We start from the raw sequence: 21,788 nt of genomic DNA, 5'->3' as shown, positions 1-21,788 counted from the left end.
TGAGTGGCTGTCCATGTGTGCGGACAACCGCATGTAATAATTTCTCTCAGGTATGATTCATAATTTGGCTAAAAAATAATTCAATCTTGGACATAGAAGTTCAAGGAGTTTTAAATTTCGAGTGAATTTGTTAGCCATAATTGATCTTGGTGAGCTTTCTATGACCAATTGTTGGGGTTGGTTATTTTTGGGCTTGACCCAATATTACTTAATTTTTTCTTCATTAATATATGATTGCATTTGTTTGTTTATATATGACCATTTACTACAGTTCAGATTTTAGATTTTGGAAGCAACAATCCAATTTAAAATTTTCAATCCATTATCATAATAATTATTAGCTCCTCTCACCTTTAAACTTAATTTTAGTAGTAGTAGATCTAGCGACAAAAGTGTAATCATGGGTGATTAAGTCATTAAAATGAGCGAACATTTTAGATATATTAGGTCTTGCTTAAAGTGGTCTTGATATTGATGAGGATGCTTTTAGTAGAAGTCAAGTTGGATGGTTGAAGTGGAGCGTGGTATAAAAGTATTCCCTAGACTTAATGGAAAATTTTATAAGATTGTGGTGAGACATGCAATGTTTTATGACGCAAAATGTTGGCCTATAAAAGAAAAGCAACGCGTTGCTAAGATGAGAATGCTTAGGTTGATGAGGGGCTTTACACTTAGAAACAAAAGACAAAACTAACGTATATGTGAAAGGGTTGGTGTAGCTCCAATAGCAAACAAGGTTATAGAGAGTTTTCTTAAATGATTAAGTCACATTAAATGTTGATCATCCGAGGATCCGGTTAGGAGAGTAGTTGTTTTAGATTTGACTTGTGTGAATAAGGGTGAAGGTAGAGTTAAAAAAGATTTGGGCATGATGTATACAAAATGATTGTAATTTTTATAGAATCTCAATAGGACACAATGGAGCAAAGGGATTCACGTACCTGTCCCCATTTAATGGGATAAAGGTTTATTGTTACTGTTGTATTTGCTCTTCTCACTCTTATCATCTACCTCTTTTAAAGTAACCAAGACATGATTTCGGAGGATGCCAATGACAACTTCAAAAAAATTCTTAAGATTAATAAAAAAAATTAACATGGCATGGTATATAAAATAAATTTAACACTCCATATGATGTAAAAATGCATTCTTAAATGGCGTTGATGTAGGAGCATTGGAAGAGAGTTAAGGAAAGAATTTCATATGGTTAATTATTTTACTTATTATCAATTTGTCAAAAAAAAATTAGCATTGGAAGAGAGTTAAGGAAAGAATTTCATATGATTAATTGTTTTACTTATTATCTATTTGTCAAAAAAATATTTTAAAGGGTTTAATTTGAAATTTACACTTACAAAAAACTACCAACAGTAATTGATTGAATTGCATTGGTAAGCAACAAAAATAATATATATATATATATATAAGACCAACAATATTTTTTCCTAAATTATCATATGTGGGAGCTAATATTAAGACCAACAATATTAACTTGTATTAAGTTTTATTAATATAAGATTATATAACTGTAAAAGGCCATTTTTTGATTAATTGAAATTAAATGCAACATGCCATTTAAAAAGACCATTCAATTTAATCAAATACATTTTGAATTTATTCCAAAAAAATTAAACCTTAGCTCGTAGATATATTTTTTAATATATGGATTAAAGTCCTAATTAATTTCCTACATCACAAATTTCAACATGCTTCTGTGATTCACAATATTAAATTATATATTATATTTTTCAGGATTTAAAACATAAACATTAATATTTACTCATATAATATTTTAGTGTTACTTTTATTAAAAAAAAATATTTTTTTTAAACCATTATATATTTTATCTCTTTATTATAACAAGGTCTAAGAAAAAAAATTTAATTTTAAAAAAAGTCAATTTGTTGTTGGAATATATATTTTTTTGCCTCATCATTTGTAAAAATAATATAAATATTATATTTAATAAATCAAAGGTATGATTTGTGAATATTGGTAATATTGTGATTAATATTCTCAAAATATTACCTAATGGCTAGTTTTTTCTCCAAAATATCAATGCGGAGAAGCGGAAAATCCCGGCCGGAGCAGCCGGCCAAACGGCGGCCGGTCAACTCATAAATCGCTTTAGAAAACGCGTTTTTATAAAGGAAAATATAAAACAGCTTCTCAGTCAAAAGCCCGATCGTACCCTCCGTCTAATTTCTGACTAGAGAGGAGAAAGTAAGACAGAAAGCTAGAAGACGAAGAGCTCCAGCCTAAAGAACCAGACAAGAACCTTGGAGAGATACCGAGAGAGAGAGAGAGAGAGAGTCAGTTTATCTAAATCCACAATGAGATGAGGAGAAGAGATCCGTTCTTCTTCCCGAACTCCTTCGCCGTGGGTTTTCAACGGTGGTCGCCGCTTCTATGTTCTTGGAAGCTCCATCGCTAGAGTTTTCATGGGTGAACCAGGGCCGCCGGGGCATCCGAAGCACCCGGCTGCTCTGATCGCGACTCTCTCCAACGCCGTCGAGGCTGTTGGCCGTGGCTTCGATGTCACCGCTGACTCGCGTCTTCTTTACTGCAAGGGCGCACCTGGATCCCGCCTGCTCCAGCTTGACAAAACCCTTTCGTGGGACTTCGTTGTCTCTGAAGTTGGCGCTGTTCTCGCTGGTGTTCCCTCTGATGTGGATATCGTTAGAGGAAGGCCGGGGAGAGAGACGACTCCAGTCTGTAGTTTTCGAGAAGTAAGTCCGATTTTAGTGATGGCGTTGATAGGCTATGAGTTTTCTATCTATTCTTTTGTTGTTGTAATTGGAAGCATTCTAGTCTGTGTTTTGATTTGGATTCTTGTTTATTCTCTTCGTTTTGCTGCTCTGATAAACTTTGGCTGCAGTGATTGTGCTTTTGCGATTCTTGCATTGGATGTTTTATATTGCCCAACCATGGCGGTGTGTGTTGTTTCTTCTGTGATTTCACTTAATTGTTTTGCCGGTTGGGATTATGCGATGGTAGCTTTCATTTGTGGTTAATTTGTTTTTTTTTCTAAATTTTATAATTTTAATCTGGAATTAGTTCTTTATTTGGATTGGAATCTAGCCGCAATCATGTTTAGTTGCAGCAGCTAAGGAAAATTTTGGGAAGTCTGATATCTTGGCATGATTTATATTTGTTTCATTCAATTTGAATGTGCATGAGGTTCATAATCAGTAATATTGTTTTATCTATTCTTCTCACTAATGTTGAATCGTCTGCTCTCTATTGCACATGTTGGAATTAGATGAGTAAATATTTCATGAATGTGATCATGCATTCAACCAATTGAAATTGCTAACTTCATTTGTTACCTCTTCTCCAGAGTTCAAGTCCTGATGATCGATTACTTTTCCATCTCAGAGGTGGCCAACTTTGTTTTAATCAAAGAAAGATGATAAGAGGCAGTGAGCATTTTATTAAGTAACAAGATTCTATAGGTGACGAAAACTGAAAAATTGGCTTGGGCACTAGTCGTCATGACATTCATGTCTCCATTGGCCATCCTTTAAAATTCATATATTTGAAATTGGATGATTTCACTAACTTCTTGAGTGGTTCATTGGGCTTAGTGAAATGTAGATCTCTTATGTATTATGGACCACCATCAAGCTGCAAACATTAGAGGACTTATTTCTTGTTTCACACTGCTTAAGAGTTGAAGAGGAAATTGGAGGCCCATGGAGACATACTTTGAACTCTTTTTGTTGATGATTTCTTGGGAATCTTAGAAGTTGGAATTGGAATAATGTTAAAATCACAGTAGAAATTATTCCAATTCATGCAGTGCAATTTTATTTTTGAGTCAGTCTAAGGCTCTACTTGTTGGCTTGTGATTTGCTAAGATTTGGAGATAAGCATTTCAACATCAATCCTCAATTGATTATTAATCAAGTTAATGGAGAATTTGAAGCTTGAGACACCACTCTACAGAGATACCTTCGAAGACAAATTTGACACAACAAAAATTGAAAAAATTCCCTTAGAACTTGACCAATTCACTACCTTTTCAAGTATGGCAATGCTATTTGCCAACTTGCAATTAATATTGCCCATTGAAGTGTTGGGGAACTTGAAGCTAAGTAAGTCAATGTCCTTGTGAGTTGGGTTAATCCATTCACTGAATATTTTTCTATTCGCCAAATTTCATTCTATATCAGAGATCCTAGCTTCTTCAAGTTCAAAGTAGCATAATTCTTGTTTGATGCTAAACTCTTTTGGAAGATCACTAACTATGATGAATCTATGATTGTATGTGAGGTTAAACATTTGAAAGGAGTTTTATTATGGGGGAATGTGAAAGACAAAGGACAAGATGCTTGCCCATTAAATTCTGTGATAAGAATGCTTTTGACTGACTACATAAGAAGATTTAAAATATTTTTTTAGAAGGTGCATTTGTTGCTAAAATTTGCTCCGTTGAAGTTCTAACCGTCCCATAAGCTTCAATTGATTTCCAATTCAAGGTTATTTGTTATGTAAGGAAGGGTTTGTCCTTTTTCTCTAATAAATAATAATTTATTTCATATGAATCAACATCATCTAACACTATGTGATACCTGAGTTAACACATACAACAATAGGAAAAACAAATATTATTATTGAAAACAAATAGGAAATTACAATTAAACACACTGAAACAGGAAATAACAACGGACACGCCACACAACTCAAGTTTGGGTCCATTCTAGGGATGATGGTGGTCGGCTAGGTGGATTGGGAAGGGTGCTAGGTGCCTAGAATGGGTGTAGGGTGGTGGTTGCAGCAAGTAAGGGCTTCTGGAGGGTTTTTATTGGAGGTTGTAGTGAGTGTAGGGCGGCGGGAGAGTCTTGAGAACAGCATGTTGGCTGTTTTGGGTGACGGTAGCAAGGGGAAAGGGGATTGCGGCACAGGGCAGCAAGATGGAGGTCTGGAAGAATGATAACAGTGAGTATGGAGGGCTGGAACAACAGTGACAACGAAACTGGAACAGCGATGGCAGTGATGATGGATGGCTGGAACGACGATGGGGGATGCGGTGGACTGCGAAACAGCGAAAGGGCTGTTCTGGGTGGTGACAGCTAGTAAAATGACCGGACAACTAGGAAATTGTAGGCAAACTGTAAAAGAAGGCTTTTTCGGGCAAATGCAACATGGAAGGGGCGGTTGGGAGCGACTTGGAGAGGATGCAAAAAGGAATATGGAAGATAATCACCATCTCGGAAGTGAGATACACTCGGAGCATCACCTGAATCTTTGGATACCACTCTCAAAGGGGAAATAAGACGACGGCGACTGTCCCAATACAAAATACATAAAAACTAAAAACCTAAAACACATGAATCACTTATATAAGCCTTAGATAACTAGGATTGAATCTCCCTATGGAAAGGAGGCGTCAAACCAATGTGGAAGAGCCGATCAACCTCTCAGGTCTGGACTGGTTCGGTTCATATGAGGGAATCGAAGGATGGTTCCTGTAGCTTTTTTACACCCTTTCACTATGGCATACCAATAGTGATTACTACTTATAAACAATGTTTTTTAAAAGTGCGTTTCACGAGCAAAGCGATGCGTAGCCCATGACACTAGCTTCACCGAAGCACGCTTTGAAGTGCTAAAGATAATTTTTAATTTTTTAATTATTGCAACAAGCCGTTAGAAATTATACCTCATTATTTTCTGTTTTAATTTACTTTTTAAGTCATATTTTATACTTTCTAATTCTTAACGAAAACGTGTGTATATTAATAATTTTATATAACTTATTAGCACTTTGGTTGATAAAAGCACGCTTCGCTTTATGCTTTGACATAAATATAAAAGCTTACGTATCACATTGTACTTTGCGCTTTGATAACACTATTAATAACAATTCACGATTTGTTAACAGGTAACGAATTTTGTTAAAGTTAATGAATTTGCTTCTAAGCCCAGTTTTAGAACTAACAGGCATGTGGAAGCTCCTAAAGCTATTTTCCAATCTTTTTATAAAGCACTCGAAGGCTCTAAAGGAAAATGGGTTGAAATGTTACAAAGAGGTACTCTAGGTTTTGAGAACTGCACTTTCTAAGACAAAACCCTTTTCTCTCTTCTCTTTTCTCATGGATGCATGGCGCTCTTACTTGTAATATAGCTAGTACAGATAAAGAGTAATTACTGCTTTAATTATTAGGAAAAAGAACTCAGTGACTAGAGTTTCTCTAGTGAAAAGGCATTACAAAATTGTCTTGACCTCCTTCAAGAACTCATAATTCAAGCATCAATTCATGAAGAATAAGTTAAGAGGCAAATCACCAAATGTTATGATGGATATGTTAACAAAGGAAGCTTTCACTCGAGGTATTTTTATCATTTGGAGAGTTGATGTTATATCACAATAACCCATTCTTGGAAACCTTGGATTTATGTGAAGGATCTTGCATTATCAAAGAACAAGTTATCCCCGTGGCCGATTGAATTCAAACTTAAAATAATTTTTATTTGAAAGGGAAACACACGGACAAACATATAAATTATACTTTCAGTGAAATAAAAAGAAAACTAGCACTTTACTTCATCTTAAAAAGAAAACTTTATTGTTTCACAATTTAAAATTTACTTAATTTTGCTTTCTCTATACTCAAGAAACTTGTCTTAAGAATTTCATAATTCTCCACACTAGGGGAACTCTTCTTGAAGAATTTGCTATATACATGGAAATCGTTTTTAAGACCCCAACAATTTGATATTCTTGACAAGTTGTTAACAATTTCAATTTTGAAATAAATACTTATTTTTACTTTTAAGTTGGGTAAACTTGAAGGCAAGGAAATTGAGATGTTAATGAATTAAATCAAAATAAGAAAAATTCATTACTTGAATGTATATACTCAATTGATTAAGCAAGAGGAACACTGGCCATAACAGATTATTTGAGATATTATTCCCTTTATGTGAGGTATGAATCGATATACTTGGTCAATCTTTTCATGAAGCCTCTTTAACCTTAACTTAAAATATGAGTTTCACTCAAGTAGAAGAATACATTTTATGAATTTCTAACAGCGTTATATTCAATAGTACAAGCCTTCTATGTATCTATAGTTATCTTAGCAAATCTCAAATCAATGTTGCTCATAACCATAAGTTGCAAATCACTTGTTAGTATAAGTCACTATTCTGTCATATCTGCAACTTGACCAATGACTTCTTTATATTTTTACTCTTAAATATTTGTTAAGTCAGAGAATAAGCATTACATTGAATATTACAAATATCGTAAAAATTGAGACCAAGGAATAAGTGTTATTTTTTGCAACAAAATCCATATTGTGAGAGAGAATTCCACTCTAATGTCAAGTCTAACAAATAATCACTCTAGTGTCGAAATTTATGGTGTAAGGTGTTGCTTATTCTAAAGGAGACCAATGACTCTAAAACGACACTCTTAAATATTTGTTAAAGTTTCATAGCAAGCATCACATGGAATCTTAAAAATATCTAAGTCTTAAAAGTCAAGCATTAGAAGCTGGGATTTGGCTTTTTTATGACGTCTACATTGCGAATGAGAAATACACCATAGCTGTGAGTCTTGGAGATGGTTACCCTTGTGACGAATATTGCTCTGTTATAAGCTGCGCCTCCCATCCTGAAGGCAATGATTTGTCCTAGCAAGATATAATGCAGATTAAAACTAAGTCTTATGACAAGAACTATCAAGGAATTCTCATACAAACAAGCAATATCTGAGTTATTCTTATGACAAAAGATTTTGATATTTATAATGACATTACATTTCAAAGGCCCAGCTTTTTATTTTATTAATTAACATTTTAAAAATTTATTTCTCAGTGCAAGTGTTTTAGAAGTTGAGCCAAATGGTCAGATTTAATCTGGAAATGTGTAATTGCTTTCATGGTCTTGTATTATATATATAATATATATATATATGGCAATTACTGTTTATTAAATCTTCGAATATACTAGCTAATCATGAAAAAAACTGTTCTTACATGTGGTGCAGCTGTAATAAAAAATTACATTTACCCTTTTAATGACATAATGCTGCACTTTTTCGTGGAAACATTACATACTATGTTTTATTTCTTCCCTATACCTTTTTTCCTTAAACGCTATGCTTATTTACAAATAAAGATCAAGTGGTGCGTCTTATTATCTGTTCAATTTTATATGTGATTATTGTTTACATGTTTGGAAGTGCTAAAACGCTACAGTTTTTCTCCTTGTTTTCCAGATGGCAACTCATTTCAACAAGAAGTCATCTCTCACAGAATCAATACCTCTCGGAAGCTTTAATTCCTTGTTCAGTTTAACGGGGTCATGGAAAACTGATGAAGCAACAGTAAAAGCCCTGGCAGTCGTGGGTTATTACATCCCACTTTTTAAGGCTAAATTGGTGAATTCTCAATTAGTTTTGCATGATGATTTAAAGCGTGCAGTTCCTCGTGCTTGGGAACCTTCTTCTTTAGCTAGGTATGTTGGGTGATACAAATTCATTGCCGTGTCTGTTATCACTTTTAAATTCCTGGGATTCAGCTTTGTTTTTATATATATAAAATTCCCTGCTTTTCTTCTATTTTCAGGAATGTGTAATTCTGTAATAAAAAAATTTACTGAATCCAAGTAGAAACAAAAGCAGTGAAACTTGATGATTGATTTTGTAATCGTCTTCATTTTGTATCTTTTTGTCCCTTTGAGATTTAATCATTGTCATGTTTCTATCGCTTATATTTCAGTTTCATTGAAAACTTTGGGACACATATTATCACTTCCGTGACTATTGGCGGTAGAGATGAAATATATGTCAAGCAACATCGTTCATCTTCTTTGCCTCCTTCAGAAATCGAGAAATATGTAAATGGTATTGGAGATCAAAGGTTTTCACTCCTGGAGAACCAGGTATGTTCTTTCTCATTTTCAGAAATATATTTGGGAAATTTACATACCTTGCACAAAATTCTTATGTATTTACTTATGTCTCACTTAAACTTTCATATTTACATACCTGGCACTTTGGTGCTTTAAACTTATGCAGACAAGGTGTATTTCATTTTTTTTAAGTGATAATAGTGCTATTTTTTATATTATACTAAAGATTTGAGTGCTATGTGTGTATCTTTAGAAGTTTAGGTCTGAAATATGTAAAAGCTATATATGTAAATGCCCTAATATATTTTTGTTTGTTTAGGAGAGAGATAAATATGTATTTACAATTATTATTTTCTTAATGAATTTTCACAGTTTGGTGAATTATCGCTGTTGAATAGCCAGGAGACTCGAACTTTGCCATCTGACATTCCACATCTCACTGGTAAAGAGGCAAGTTTTTATGCTTGTATTGGTTTTTTGTGCTGCATTGTTAACCTCTTTTATGTTTCCAATGTTTTCGTTAGAAGAATTTAATATGTTTGTTTTTGATTAGGATGTTACAGTAATATTCAGAAGGAGAGGCGGTGATGATCTCGTTCAGAATCATATTGATTGGGCAAAAACTGTTGCTTCGGCACCAGATGTTATCAACATGACTTTCATTCCCATCGTCTCGCTACTGGACGAACTGCCCGCAATAAAATATCTAGCTCGTGCAATTGATCTGTATTTGGAGTGTAAGTTTGAACCCATGTGCATAATGCTCTTCATTTATTTTGGGAAGATTTACATAAATACCACTCAATTCTCATGTATTTACATATCTAACACCTAAACTTCAGTTTTTATCGTACATACTACCTTAACTATGCATGAAAAGGTGTATTTCACTTTTTAAAAGTTAAAATGGTCATATTTTTTATGTGATATGAAAGATTTCGGTGGTATAAATTTAAGAAGTAAAGTTTAGGTGTTAGATATGTATATACATATGAATTTGGTGGTATGTATGTAAATGCCACTCTATTTTGAGTGTCATTGCATTCCATTTTTCTTTGTCAATTTACAGAAATTCTGGTAGTTTCTCTTCCTCACAAAACATATTCTCCAAACGAAATTTGATGATTATCATAGCAATGTTTTACCTTTGAATTGTTCAAGGCTTTTTAATCCAGTTGGGGTCCTCGATCGTTGATGGTGAAGAGGATGCAGACTTATGGTTACCAATTATGCTAATTTTTTGGAAGATTTACCTACGTACGATTCATTTCCTATATATTTACATATCTAACACCTAAACTACAATTTTTACACGTCACCTTATGCTAGAGAAGGTGTATTTCTCTTATTAAAAGTTAAAAGGTGGTATTTTTTATGTGCCATGAAAGATTTGATGATCCAAATGTAAAAGGTAAAGTTTAGGTGTTGACATGTATATACATAGAAATGTGTGGTATGTATGTAAGTGTCCCTTATTTTTCTAATTTAATTAAAGAGATTTAAATGCAATATGCTAACTTTCAAAGCTTTAATATACAATGAGGCTTACTATCTACATCATTTATATGCATTCTTCAGTCAAACCACCTATAGAGGAGCTGCAGTATTTCTTGGATTTTCAAGTTGAAAGAGTCTGGGCTCCAGCACAAGATAATATTCCTGGTCATCAGAGGAAGGAACCAGTGTGTCCTTCACTCCAGTTTAGCTTAATGGGGCCCAAACTTTATGTCAGTTCACACCAGGTATATAATATGTAGCTATTAACTCAATTCTTATGTATTTAAGCATCTAACTCCTAAACTTCAATTTTTACATATATGCCACCTTGCCTGTTTTTTAAAAAATCTATTTCACTTTTTAAAAGGTAAAATAGGGGTACTTTTGATGTGATATGAAAGATTTGGGTGGTATAAATGTAAAAGGAGTTTAGGTGTTAGATATGTAAATATGCAAGAATTGGGCATGTCCCTTTTTATTCATTAATTCTGAAATATTTATGAGCCTCATCCTTATGTACCTTGACTTCAAGTCACAATATGACATCTTTTCGAGTGGTTTAAATTATTGAAAATATTGAAAGAAAAGGCCTAAGGTTATATCAATGTTAAAGTAGAAGAAACCTAGAAGATAGAGGAGAACATAGATCATCTATCTTTTCGTAATAATATCTTTAACGTTATAATAATTTTATTATTCTTATTATTCTTATTATTATTATTATTAATTTTTGTTTTTTTTTTCATGATTTAGTATTTTATTATTGTTATTAATATCTTTTTAATATAAACATTCTGATTTGTCAAACATAGAGGAAAGAAGATTACACGGGGGGGTTTTTTTTTTTTTTTTTTTTTTTTTTTTTTTTTTGTAATAAATTCATTAATATACTACTACCAATACTATAAATATTACCATTACCAATATTAGTGACATGGAAGATTTTCGCACAAACATTTCCGTGATACCAAAATCTGAGTCCAAAACTAAATGCGGAAATTGGTGAATATGTTGAAACCTTTTAAATTGAAGCCTTCATAATCTGAAGAAAATCAAAACAGTTTTTTAGGACCTTGCTAGAACAACCTATGCAAAGCATGCTAACTTTCAAGGAAACGGACACTCATAAAGAATAAGAAAAATCCTATGTTGGCATGAATTGGTGAAAATCACATGCACAGAAATAGATATTAAACCATATCACCATACAGCTACATTGCGTAAGATTTTTTAAATAAAACCGAAGCTTACATTTGCTTTGAATAAATCCAATCACACTTCACAACTAAAAATTATTTTGAAAAATACTAAGGTGAGAAGATGGATTAGTAAAAGGAAAAGCAGAAGACGATATTTCCATCTGGTAGGAGTTTCAAGCCTTACAGTTGAAGAGAACGTAGATTTTGTCATACAAAGCTTTTATCAATCGACATCTAAAGATGTTTGCTTGGGTTTTTATTCCCTTCATAGCTGATTGTTATGTATGACCTAATGTACTTCATCCGGAAAGCCCAACAAAATAGCAAAAAATTGTTCTATTAGGCAGTCTTGCGGTCAAATTTGCCCGAAATACTTTTTTCAGATTTATGTCAAAGAAGTCAAATCAAATTTGTTCAGGTCAAGTCACAAGCTAGTTGGTCCAGCTCAAAATAATTCTAAGCCTTTTTTGATAATTTGAATTGCTCTAAAACTAATTTGAGTCATATATAATAAAATATACTATGATATCTCTGCACTTAGTTTTGATGATTACACTAGTGAAAACCTTCCTTGATTGTGTTACGAGTGTAGATATCAAATTTTAGGTGTTAGATTATGCGGTATGTATGTAAAGTTGCCTTCTTTTTTTACCCCTTCCTTTATGTGCTGTTGCATGTGTTCTCTGAATGAAAACTTGCCTTGAATACACTGGTAGCATTAGTTGATTGTGCTAGCTGTCAAGTGAATTGAGTGACAAAGGAAAATTTAAGTGACTTTGAAGTTAATTTCTAGTACTATTTAAGTTCAAAGATATAGTTATTCAACCATTGGATAACTAAGCCTTTTGTAAACAAAAATTTCATCATGAATTGATGGTGATCTAAAAGTTACACCCCTCGAAATGCAAATCTTATTCGTTGAGGTGAGCACTTGATGTTTTGAGTGCTGTTTTGCTTTAGTCGTCTATATTTGTAGTTTTTTTATGTTTATGCATTGAGGCAAGCACTTGCTCTGAAGCATGATTTTTGTAGATTTCCTGTTTCGAGATTCATATCTTATTTATTACTAAATTATAGCCATAAAGCTTGAGTATTAAGTTGGATGTTGAATTCTTTGATTATAGTGCAACAGCAATTGCCCATTTTTGGGGGGAGCTTTTCTGTGAACTGATATGAGACTGTATTTTATAATTGCTCTCCTTTTTTTTTACGTCCTGCATAGTTTGATATTGTTTTCACTCATATAGTTTTTGAACTTACGAAGCATAAGAATAATTATGTGTCATTTACAAAAAAATTATAATGCAAATGATTTGAATAGGTTTTTGTAATATATTCAATCATCATGCTTTTTAAAATGTGATTTAAAAGGAATGATTGATTTATGTTTTGTTGCTTTTGAATTGAATAATTTTATGCTTGATAATGTGACTATATACAGGGATGTTAATCAAGTCTGGTGTGATTTTAGTAATCCATATCTTGTCGAGTTACCATTGCTTAGGGACATTCATTATGCATTGATTTAATCCTTGATCATCATTACTTATTTTATTATAGGTAAATCCAAATGAATATTGTGAGCTTAAAAGATAGGTTGATGGATTACTTGTGAAATGATTTATTTTCTTGTACCTAGAAAGATTTTAGTTGGTATATATATGTGGATAGTCAAGAAAGTAATTAAATTACAATTAAATATCAATTTCATATAGCTTGTTTGAATGATAGGTGGAATGTGATGATTTGTGCTCTGGTCTTTTCTAAAATTGATTTGAGAGATGGTATAGGATGGAAGAGTTTTATAAATGGAAAATTGTTTCTAAAATAAAAGATTGATTATATGAGTAATTGGTGCTAATATAAACTTTCATTATAGGCTACCATGATTTTTAAAAGCTTGGATTATTTGTAGTTACAAAACATCTTTTTTTTAATGGGTTGTTTCATGCCATGTAATAAAATTTTTTATGCTTCTCAAAAGTTTGTAATTAATGAAATGATTAAATTATATGACTACCTAAAACTATTGTGTTTGAAATTGATGCAAAATTCACAAGTTATTTGTGGAAGGCTTGTTGACATTAGAAAAGTATTAAAAATGATTAATATTACTAATTAGATTTTAATAAATGTAAGTAAAATTAAATTATCCGCTCCCGCTTTGATGCCAAAACCGTTCGTGCGAGAAAATTTTTCTCTGGTTAGAAGTCAAAGCCACGACAGAACTGCTCGCCCATTACACCTTTTCGTTCTGTTGACTTGAAACTGCAACAGAGCGAAGGCTGCTTCTCTTGTGATCCTCCCCCGCTTCATCCTCTCCAATTTAGAATCTGCGTAAGGAAAGTGTAAAGCTATTTCCTTATTTCTAATTGACTTTAACTCACGAGGGAATGTCATATCAATTTTACATTTATTTTTACAATCAAAGTAATTGTATGCTAGTAAGGGTGTTGCCCAAGTTCTTTGTCCGCTTGGTTCAGCCGCCAAAAAACACCACAAAATAACTTTTAGTGATTGAATTTTAACTTACGACAATCAATTGTACCCGTATGGCTGGCTTGCTCTGGTCGCAGTTGTTTACTTGTAAATCATAAGGGTACAAATAATTGTCATGGTGTTTTATGTTAGCTAAGGTCGACTTAAATTTTCCTCTTAAACAAACATTTATCATAGATCTACAAGGATATCTTGGATGACTCAACTCATTGTAGCTGACAAGATTCCTTCTGTCAGATTGGGTTGACTACCTCCTCTAAGTAGATCAGGGACCACGACAACTCTGGATGACGGAACCATAAGGTTTTGATCGGGTTTCGTGTTCATTCTCCCACCATGCGCTTTAAAATTCAAATGATGAATTCTACAATTTAATTCTTAAGTTTGCTGCTATTATATGTTTTATTTTCGAACTTTAATGACTAGCCTTAATCAAAAGTGCTATCCTATTATCAAGGCAGACAATTAACCATAGGGGATTGCGCCTATCGGATACCTTAAACCCTAGATAAAAAATTTCATTGCAAAGTGAGGGCGAAATCTTTGGGTAGTGTTTTATCTACAATACAATCCGTCTTCTGAAAATTCGACCCTCTAAAGCTCTCTCAAAACAAAATAGAAATAAATTGTAGAGTCTCTTGAGGAATGTTCGTGAAATTTTGGAGTCTACAAAACTGAAAAAAGATGGTAATTCAATTAAAGTTTTTAACTTTTTATCACCCACAAAATGATAAATAAATTGAGGTTAAAACTTGAAAGTAAGAGTTTAGTGATCCGTTGATTGCTTAATTAAAGAGTATACAATTTATTAAGATTAAAGTTTTATAGTGATTGAATTTGCATACAATTTATTTATAACTTTATCTACCGATTTGAGTCAATTTGAAATAGTTGCAAAGTTTTAACCTTTAAAGCTTGTAAATCTTGTTGAACTTTTTGTTGAGTCTAGCACTGCTAAATTTGCTGGGATAAAAGGTTTGTGTTGTTGTTGTAGCGAGCTGAATTTGCACTACAGAATCATCAATATAGTCATATGGGATGCATTAAAGGCTGGACTATTATCCAATGTGTTGCGTGATTTTAAATGATCTCGTCTTTCTCGCATTTATTAATTTCTCAAAGGCTTGTGCAAGAAATCTTTTTTAATTCATTCATATCATTACCATGTCACCTAAACCAAATTTAATCTCACTTGTACACATCATTAATAGTCTCATAAGTCTTAACTATCATAATTAATATTCGATTCTAATTTAAAATCTTCACGCGATTCAAGCATGTCATGAATTCGAAAAGATTTCATGACATATCCAACATTTTATCAGACAATTTTTCCTGTTTTGTTCTTTAAATTATTCTTCATGATAAAATTGTGTTTTATTGATGGTGTATCTTAGAGATATATTGTGCGTTAATGGGATAAACTTATATGCAACAATTCATGCATTGCATTGTAAAAGTGTAATAGTTATGCCATATATTTTATTTGATGAATATCAAATGTTAAATTCATCTGAGCTAATTTTTTTTCAAGTAGGGTAAATTTTATGTAGCTATGAAGTTTATACTCATAAAAAAATGCAAATATTGTGCACTGAGGTGAGCAATTTTTTATTTTTGTAATACTTTTCTTAGTTGTTTTCATGATTATGCTTCCTATGTGGACCATATGTGTCCTTAGATTGGATTCATTGTTATGATAGTGCAATAGTTTAGTTTTAGAAATATTATTCTTTTCAGAACGTTGGTTTGTTTTTTTGATGTTAGTTTGGCTGAATTTTTACGGGTTTCCTTGCTTTTGCATGTTAGCATCCATCATACAATATATTGATTGTCATGTTTATAAATATATTGCTATTAAGTCTCATCACCATCTTATACCATCTTTTAAAATTTTCCTTCAGGTTTGAGCGGTATTTTTCTATCACATAGTTGGCTTGATGCATTCCTCTACTTCAACCAACTTGTAATCTACTAATAACATCCCCATCTATATCTCCATCACTTTGAACAAAATTTTCTGAGTTTTAATTTCTTTAATTTCACATTGTATTATTTGTTGCATTCAAATACTTAACTCTAATATATATGGCTGATATAATTTGTAGAATTTTATAGGACTGGCTTGCTTGGCGGACCTTTATTTAAAAACCAAAGAAGAATCCTAGAGCTTAAGATGTTTTACATCATAAATGCAACCCGACGCTTGAAAACTTGAGGCATGCATCTCAGACTTTCATATATTTCTAATGCAGCGCTTATATCTATTAAGAAGCACAATCAACTACCATAAAAATGGTTAAATTAGGAAAATAAATTTTACCTTGCCACAATCCCAAAGCACTAGACGCTAGCATATGTCAATGAAGACCTGTCTGCTTTGCCAAAAGCTGTTCAATTCTTGGGCATTTACTTGCTTGCCACACAATTCTGAGTATTTATATATCTGACACTTAACTTTTAATATTTACATACTTAACACTCAAATCTGTAATATCATATAAAAAATACTACTGATAACTTTTAAAAGTGAAGTACAACTTTTCATGCATAGGCTTATGACACCAAAGTGTTATAAATGTAAATATCAAATTTTAGGTGTAGATATGTAAATAGAAAGGGATTGTGCGGGCATATATGTGAATTTCCCTAAACTCTGTAGATTCTAGACGCAAGGCGCACTGTAAAATTATTTGGTCAACTGACTCTGAATATATTGAGCAATGCTACAATTACAGCACCTCTAGTTATAATTTTCCGTTAGTTGATGTATAATCTATCGGTTAATAAAATTTTTCAAGAAAATCACATTTGTCAGCCTATATTCAACATTTGCTTTTATACCTTTAGGAGAATTCCATTTTAATTTATGCAATACTCCTGCCACTTTTTAGAGATATATGATGACTATATTTCTTGATTTACTTGAACTACACATTGAGTTTTCATGAATGATTTCTCCGTGTTTGGCACCACATTTGATAGTTATCTTGAATATCCTGCCTTGATTTTACCAAGATGTGAAAAGATAAATCTAGTGCTGAACTACTATTTCTTATAGAGATTATGCAATGCTTCAATGCTTCTCCACAGATATCTGTAGGGCGTAGGCCTGTCACCGGTCTCAGGCTATGTCTAGAAGGAACCAAACAGAACCGGCTCGCCATCCATCTACAACATCTCGCTTCTCTCCCCAAAATCCTTCTCCCCCACTGGGATTCGCACATCGGTATTGGTCCGCCCAAGTGGAAAGGCCCCGAAGAACAAGACAGCCGCTGGTTTGAACCGATCAAATGGAAGAACTTTGCTCATGTGAGCACTGCACCCATCGAACACACCGACACCACCATCGGCGACCTTTCCGGCGTTTACATAGTTACTGGAGCTCAACTCGGAGTGTGGGATTTCGGCGCGAAGAGTGTTCTTCACCTCAAACTCCTCTTCTCGAGAGTTCCGGGTTGCACGATAAGAAGATCGGTCTGGGATCACAGCCCTGATCCGAAGCTGGATGACGATGTTTCGACGTGCCCGTCGTCGTCAAGTGAGCAGTCAGGTCATGTCGGGAAGCTGGGGAAGATTGTGGATGCAACGAAGATGTTGAAGGGGCCGCAGGACTCGCCGGGGCACTGGTTGGTTACCGGAGCGAAGCTGGGGGTGGAGAAAGGGAAGATTGTTGTTCGATTAAAGTATTCCTTGTTGAATTACTGAAGATTATTGTTGTTGTTGTTGTATTTGGGTTCATCTTGGGTGAAGCATTCTTTGCACAGGTAACAAAGATGGTTCTTTTGTTTTTGCTGTACATTATTTAGGTATATTCACCATTAATGGGATTGGCTTCTTCTTCTTTTTTTTTTTTTGGGCATTTTGATTTGATTTTGTTATAGTTGAGAAAAAGTTTTCTTGTTGATGTATGTTGTACTTTTTAAATAAGTTAATGTTGAGGGTAGAGCTTTCCTGTACAAGGTCTGGTGCTTGAGGATGTCTTTCATCTTTTATTATTATATTTTTATATAAATGTATAGTGGAGGAAATTTTATTCATTTTCATGGTTTGCTAACTTGTTTATGCATGGTTGTGTTGTAGATTTTTCATATTTTTTTCCCACACCAATTGAAATTAAATAAATGGGTATTAGGATTTAATGACCTGGGATCAATTTAGGATTGTTTTTTTTTTTTTTTTCCAAAAGTTTATCCCTTTTTGGCCCTATTTTTTTGTGTTTGCTAACTAGTTATATGGGATTGTTATAGTCCGAGAGCTTATATAGAAGTGTTAAGTTAGTCCCTGAATTTATGAAGTTGGGGCTTTAGCGGTCGTTCGTAAGGATTTTCTTAGCCCCAATTTAAAGAATATGTTAATCAATTGAACAGTTCTATAAATTCTAAGAACAGTTCTATAAACTCTGAGACTAATGACGGCCAAGTTAAAGAATCTGGAGAATAATTTGATACTTATAAATGGCTTCATGTAAATAATGTATTATTATTTATAAAATTTGTAATGGTGGGGAGTCATATTTTTGGATAGAATAGGCGAGTTAAGGGTTAAACCGGTCGGGCTTGACCAAGCTTAGGGTGTATTTGTGTTCAATTCATCAACTCATTATTAAGTTTATTTGTGCAGTTGGATCTTATATTAATTCGTCTTTCTTCAGCTCATAATTAGGTTGAATTATGTTAAAATTTTAAAATTAGCCATTTTAAGATGAAGTAAAATAACTAAAATAAATAAATTAGTTTAAAATCAAGAAATGTATTACAAATTTATGTAATTAATATTAATATATAAATTAATAATAAATAAAAAATTATTTATTTAGTCAATTATTTGAAGTCTAAATGAACTAATTATGATGGTACAAATACGTGCAAATGATCCGTATATGCAGATGAATATAATCACGGTGTACTCGAGATATATTCAATGTACTTGACATGCGCACTCTTAATCCGTACATATGAATAATTGCACGTAATATTATGTCCTCGTTGAGATATCCTCAAATCATTCCTCTAACCAAAAAGGATATGTCACACATGGATCATAGAGTTGATTCAAACCTTCAGAGACTTAAGGTGCTATATTCCGAAGTGTTTTTATATGAAGGAAGCATAGAATACAATTCTTGGGTTGGATAATAACCTAATAAAGTCTTATATATGTTCTTAAGCAACTGCATAACCCCATAAGTCCCACAAACATCCTCAAACTAAGCCATTACCCCATCAATCTAATAAAAATTCTTAAGTTGGACCATAACTCCATCGATCCCACATACATCCTTAGGTTAGTCTATAAACCCCATAGGAATTGGGTGGTATGTATGTAAATGCCCAAAAAAAACAAGGCTTAATAATAAATCTCTATTTTGAAAAAAAAAATCTTATTCCCTTAAAAGCAAATTTTTTATATTTATTTTTTTTACAAGTAAGAAAATTTCAAATGGGCGGCTGATATTCAATCACATATGTCGAAGTAAAATTGAACGGAGATTGTGTACTCTGCTTGAAGCTTCACTAAAACAAAGCTCAACTATATAATTTGAACTTCCATACATGAATTTGCAAGGGAAAACAATCCTAACAAATCAGAAAAGGGAAATTTACATAAACACCACACTATTCTAATGTATATACATATCTAACACTCAAAGATCATTTACGGTTACACCAAAAAACCTGCATTTTATTGCACATAGCATACAACCTAAGTAAAGTTGGGCTCTGAACAAGTTAGAAAGACTATTTAGAGCAAGCTTCATTTCAAAATATGACACAATTGTCAGCATAACTTACTCGATGGGTTGACTTTTAGTACGATACCAAGTTATACGGCGGTCAAAATAAAAGATCGGCGACCTCCATGAAGACCCTCTGATGCTCAAGTCAATAACCGAGCTGAAAGACAAAACCGAAATCTAAGAGTTTTTCTATTTAGAATGGATATTGGGGGTGGCTCGATAGAGACTGTCACCGCACTCGAGCAAAATGATGAGAATGAGAAGCTAAACTCAAGATGACAAGAAATAAGTCAACTTTAGCGATCGGAGATGAAATAATCAAATTGATGGAGACTTCAGATCATTAGATTGATGATATTGGAGATAGACATTAGACCAATGAATCCATATAGGGGGTGGGCTTCGACATTGATGTTCAAAATGATGTGGATCACATTAATAGATTCATGTCAAAATCTTGACATTGGAGACGAGTAAATGAAATATCGAGCATTATCAAAAGGTTGACATAAACTTGAAACAATCCGACGCCCATTCAAACATTATCGTGCAGTGATAAATGGAGAACACATATTGACATACTTAAATCGAGCAATTGAAATAAATGTGGAGACATGATTGATCAGGGACAAATCATTATCCACTTTTTTTAGGTCATTTCTAAAAACTACAAGTCAATGAGTGAGGTAGCATATTATTTTTGTATGTTTGGAGGTGATTTCAAAACTTTCAGGTACAAGCATTGTCAAGACACATCAATGCAAACATACTTTATTGTGAGTCAATTTGGCATTTTATAGCATCCCATATTTTGTTTTTCAGAGCTTTGCTGGAGCTTGAGCAATTAAGGCAACATCCAGAAACCATAGAGATTGAAATAATAAAATGGGTAAGAAAATGAAGTTGATTTCAATGAAATTGAATAAAAATAGCATATCATAATAATGTGAATCGACACATTTAAACAAATCTACGGAATCGAAAAATGTCAAAAAAAAGTTACCACATCTCTTTAAGAAAATTAATTCAATCTTCTTAGGACGTTCGTTCGCCCCTTCTTGAGTTAGTGTCCAGATCAACCCACAAATTTGCTAAACTATATGGGCCCACAAGGGGAAAAAGAACATTACAAAGATGAACTATATTAGGGAGATTTTGGATCTAGAGGTAGCTATGGAAAAACTCCCTCTTAAAAAACAATACAAGAATTGGGTGGATTGGCTTACAAGCATCCCTCTTAAGAGAAAATACAAAAATGGAGGTGGATTAATTTGTAAGTAGCCCTCTTGACTCTTCAATCATTTAGGCATTTACATACATACCACCCAATTCTTATGTATTTATATAACTAACTTCAGAACCTCATTTTTTTACATTTATACAACCACCCAAATCTCCCATATCAAATTAAAAAAACCACCATTTTAACTTTTAAAAGGTTAAAACACATGTTTTCATGCATAGGTAGGCAGCATGACATGTATGTAGAAATTAAAATTTTAGTGTTTGATATGTAAATATATAAGAATTGAGTGGTGCGCATGTAAAATTGTAAATTTTCTTTCTTGCAATACACCGCTTTCCTTGCTTGTAGAGCAGTTGGAAAGCTTGACATTTCAATCTTTTCGACCGGGCCTTTAAAACGCCACCTTCCCAACTCGTTTGAGCATTCATGAAGTACGATGCAAGTTGGAGGTAGAGTTGAAATGCTCTATGCCAGCCTGCCTTTCATGTTGGGCACCCTTGACGCAAGACATTATTTGTAAAGAGGTTGGAACATCTTCCATGTTCTTTATTATGCAATCATGAAGTCTTAGTCATGAAGTAGAGATTAAGGACTTAAGAGCAACATTGTTTTTCTTTGCACATAGAACAATCAAGAGGCATAATGCTATTAACTGAGGATTTTTTCATCATTCCTTGAGGTCGCATTACAAATTGATGTAAACCAAGTCCTCATAGGGTTGATCGAATCGAACTTGAGGTAG

General features: G+C 33.2%; 1 protein-coding gene across 1 annotated transcript; it reads left to right on the top strand.

Annotated features, from left to right (window-relative positions):
- Positions 1-2,346: 2,346 nt before the first annotated feature.
- LOC110024375 (MACPF domain-containing protein CAD1) lies at positions 2,347-18,054 on the top strand. Its single transcript, XM_020724301.1, has 7 exons — positions 2,347-2,729; positions 8,231-8,469; positions 8,733-8,895; positions 9,238-9,315; positions 9,419-9,602; positions 10,444-10,607; positions 17,154-18,054. The coding sequence occupies exons 1-7, from the start codon at positions 2,442-2,444 to the stop codon at positions 17,766-17,768; spliced, it is 1,731 nt and encodes a 576-aa protein (XP_020579960.1). The 5' UTR covers positions 2,347-2,441; the 3' UTR covers positions 17,769-18,054.
- The last annotated feature ends 3,734 nt before the right edge of the window (positions 18,055-21,788 follow it).

This window comes from Phalaenopsis equestris, unplaced genomic scaffold (assembly GCF_001263595.1).
Source record: "Phalaenopsis equestris unplaced genomic scaffold, ASM126359v1 Scaffold000255, whole genome shotgun sequence".
NCBI lineage: Eukaryota > Viridiplantae > Streptophyta > Magnoliopsida > Asparagales > Orchidaceae > Phalaenopsis > Phalaenopsis equestris.
Note: the sequence above shows the minus strand (reverse complement) of the source record. Positions and strands in the feature narration are given on the sequence as shown.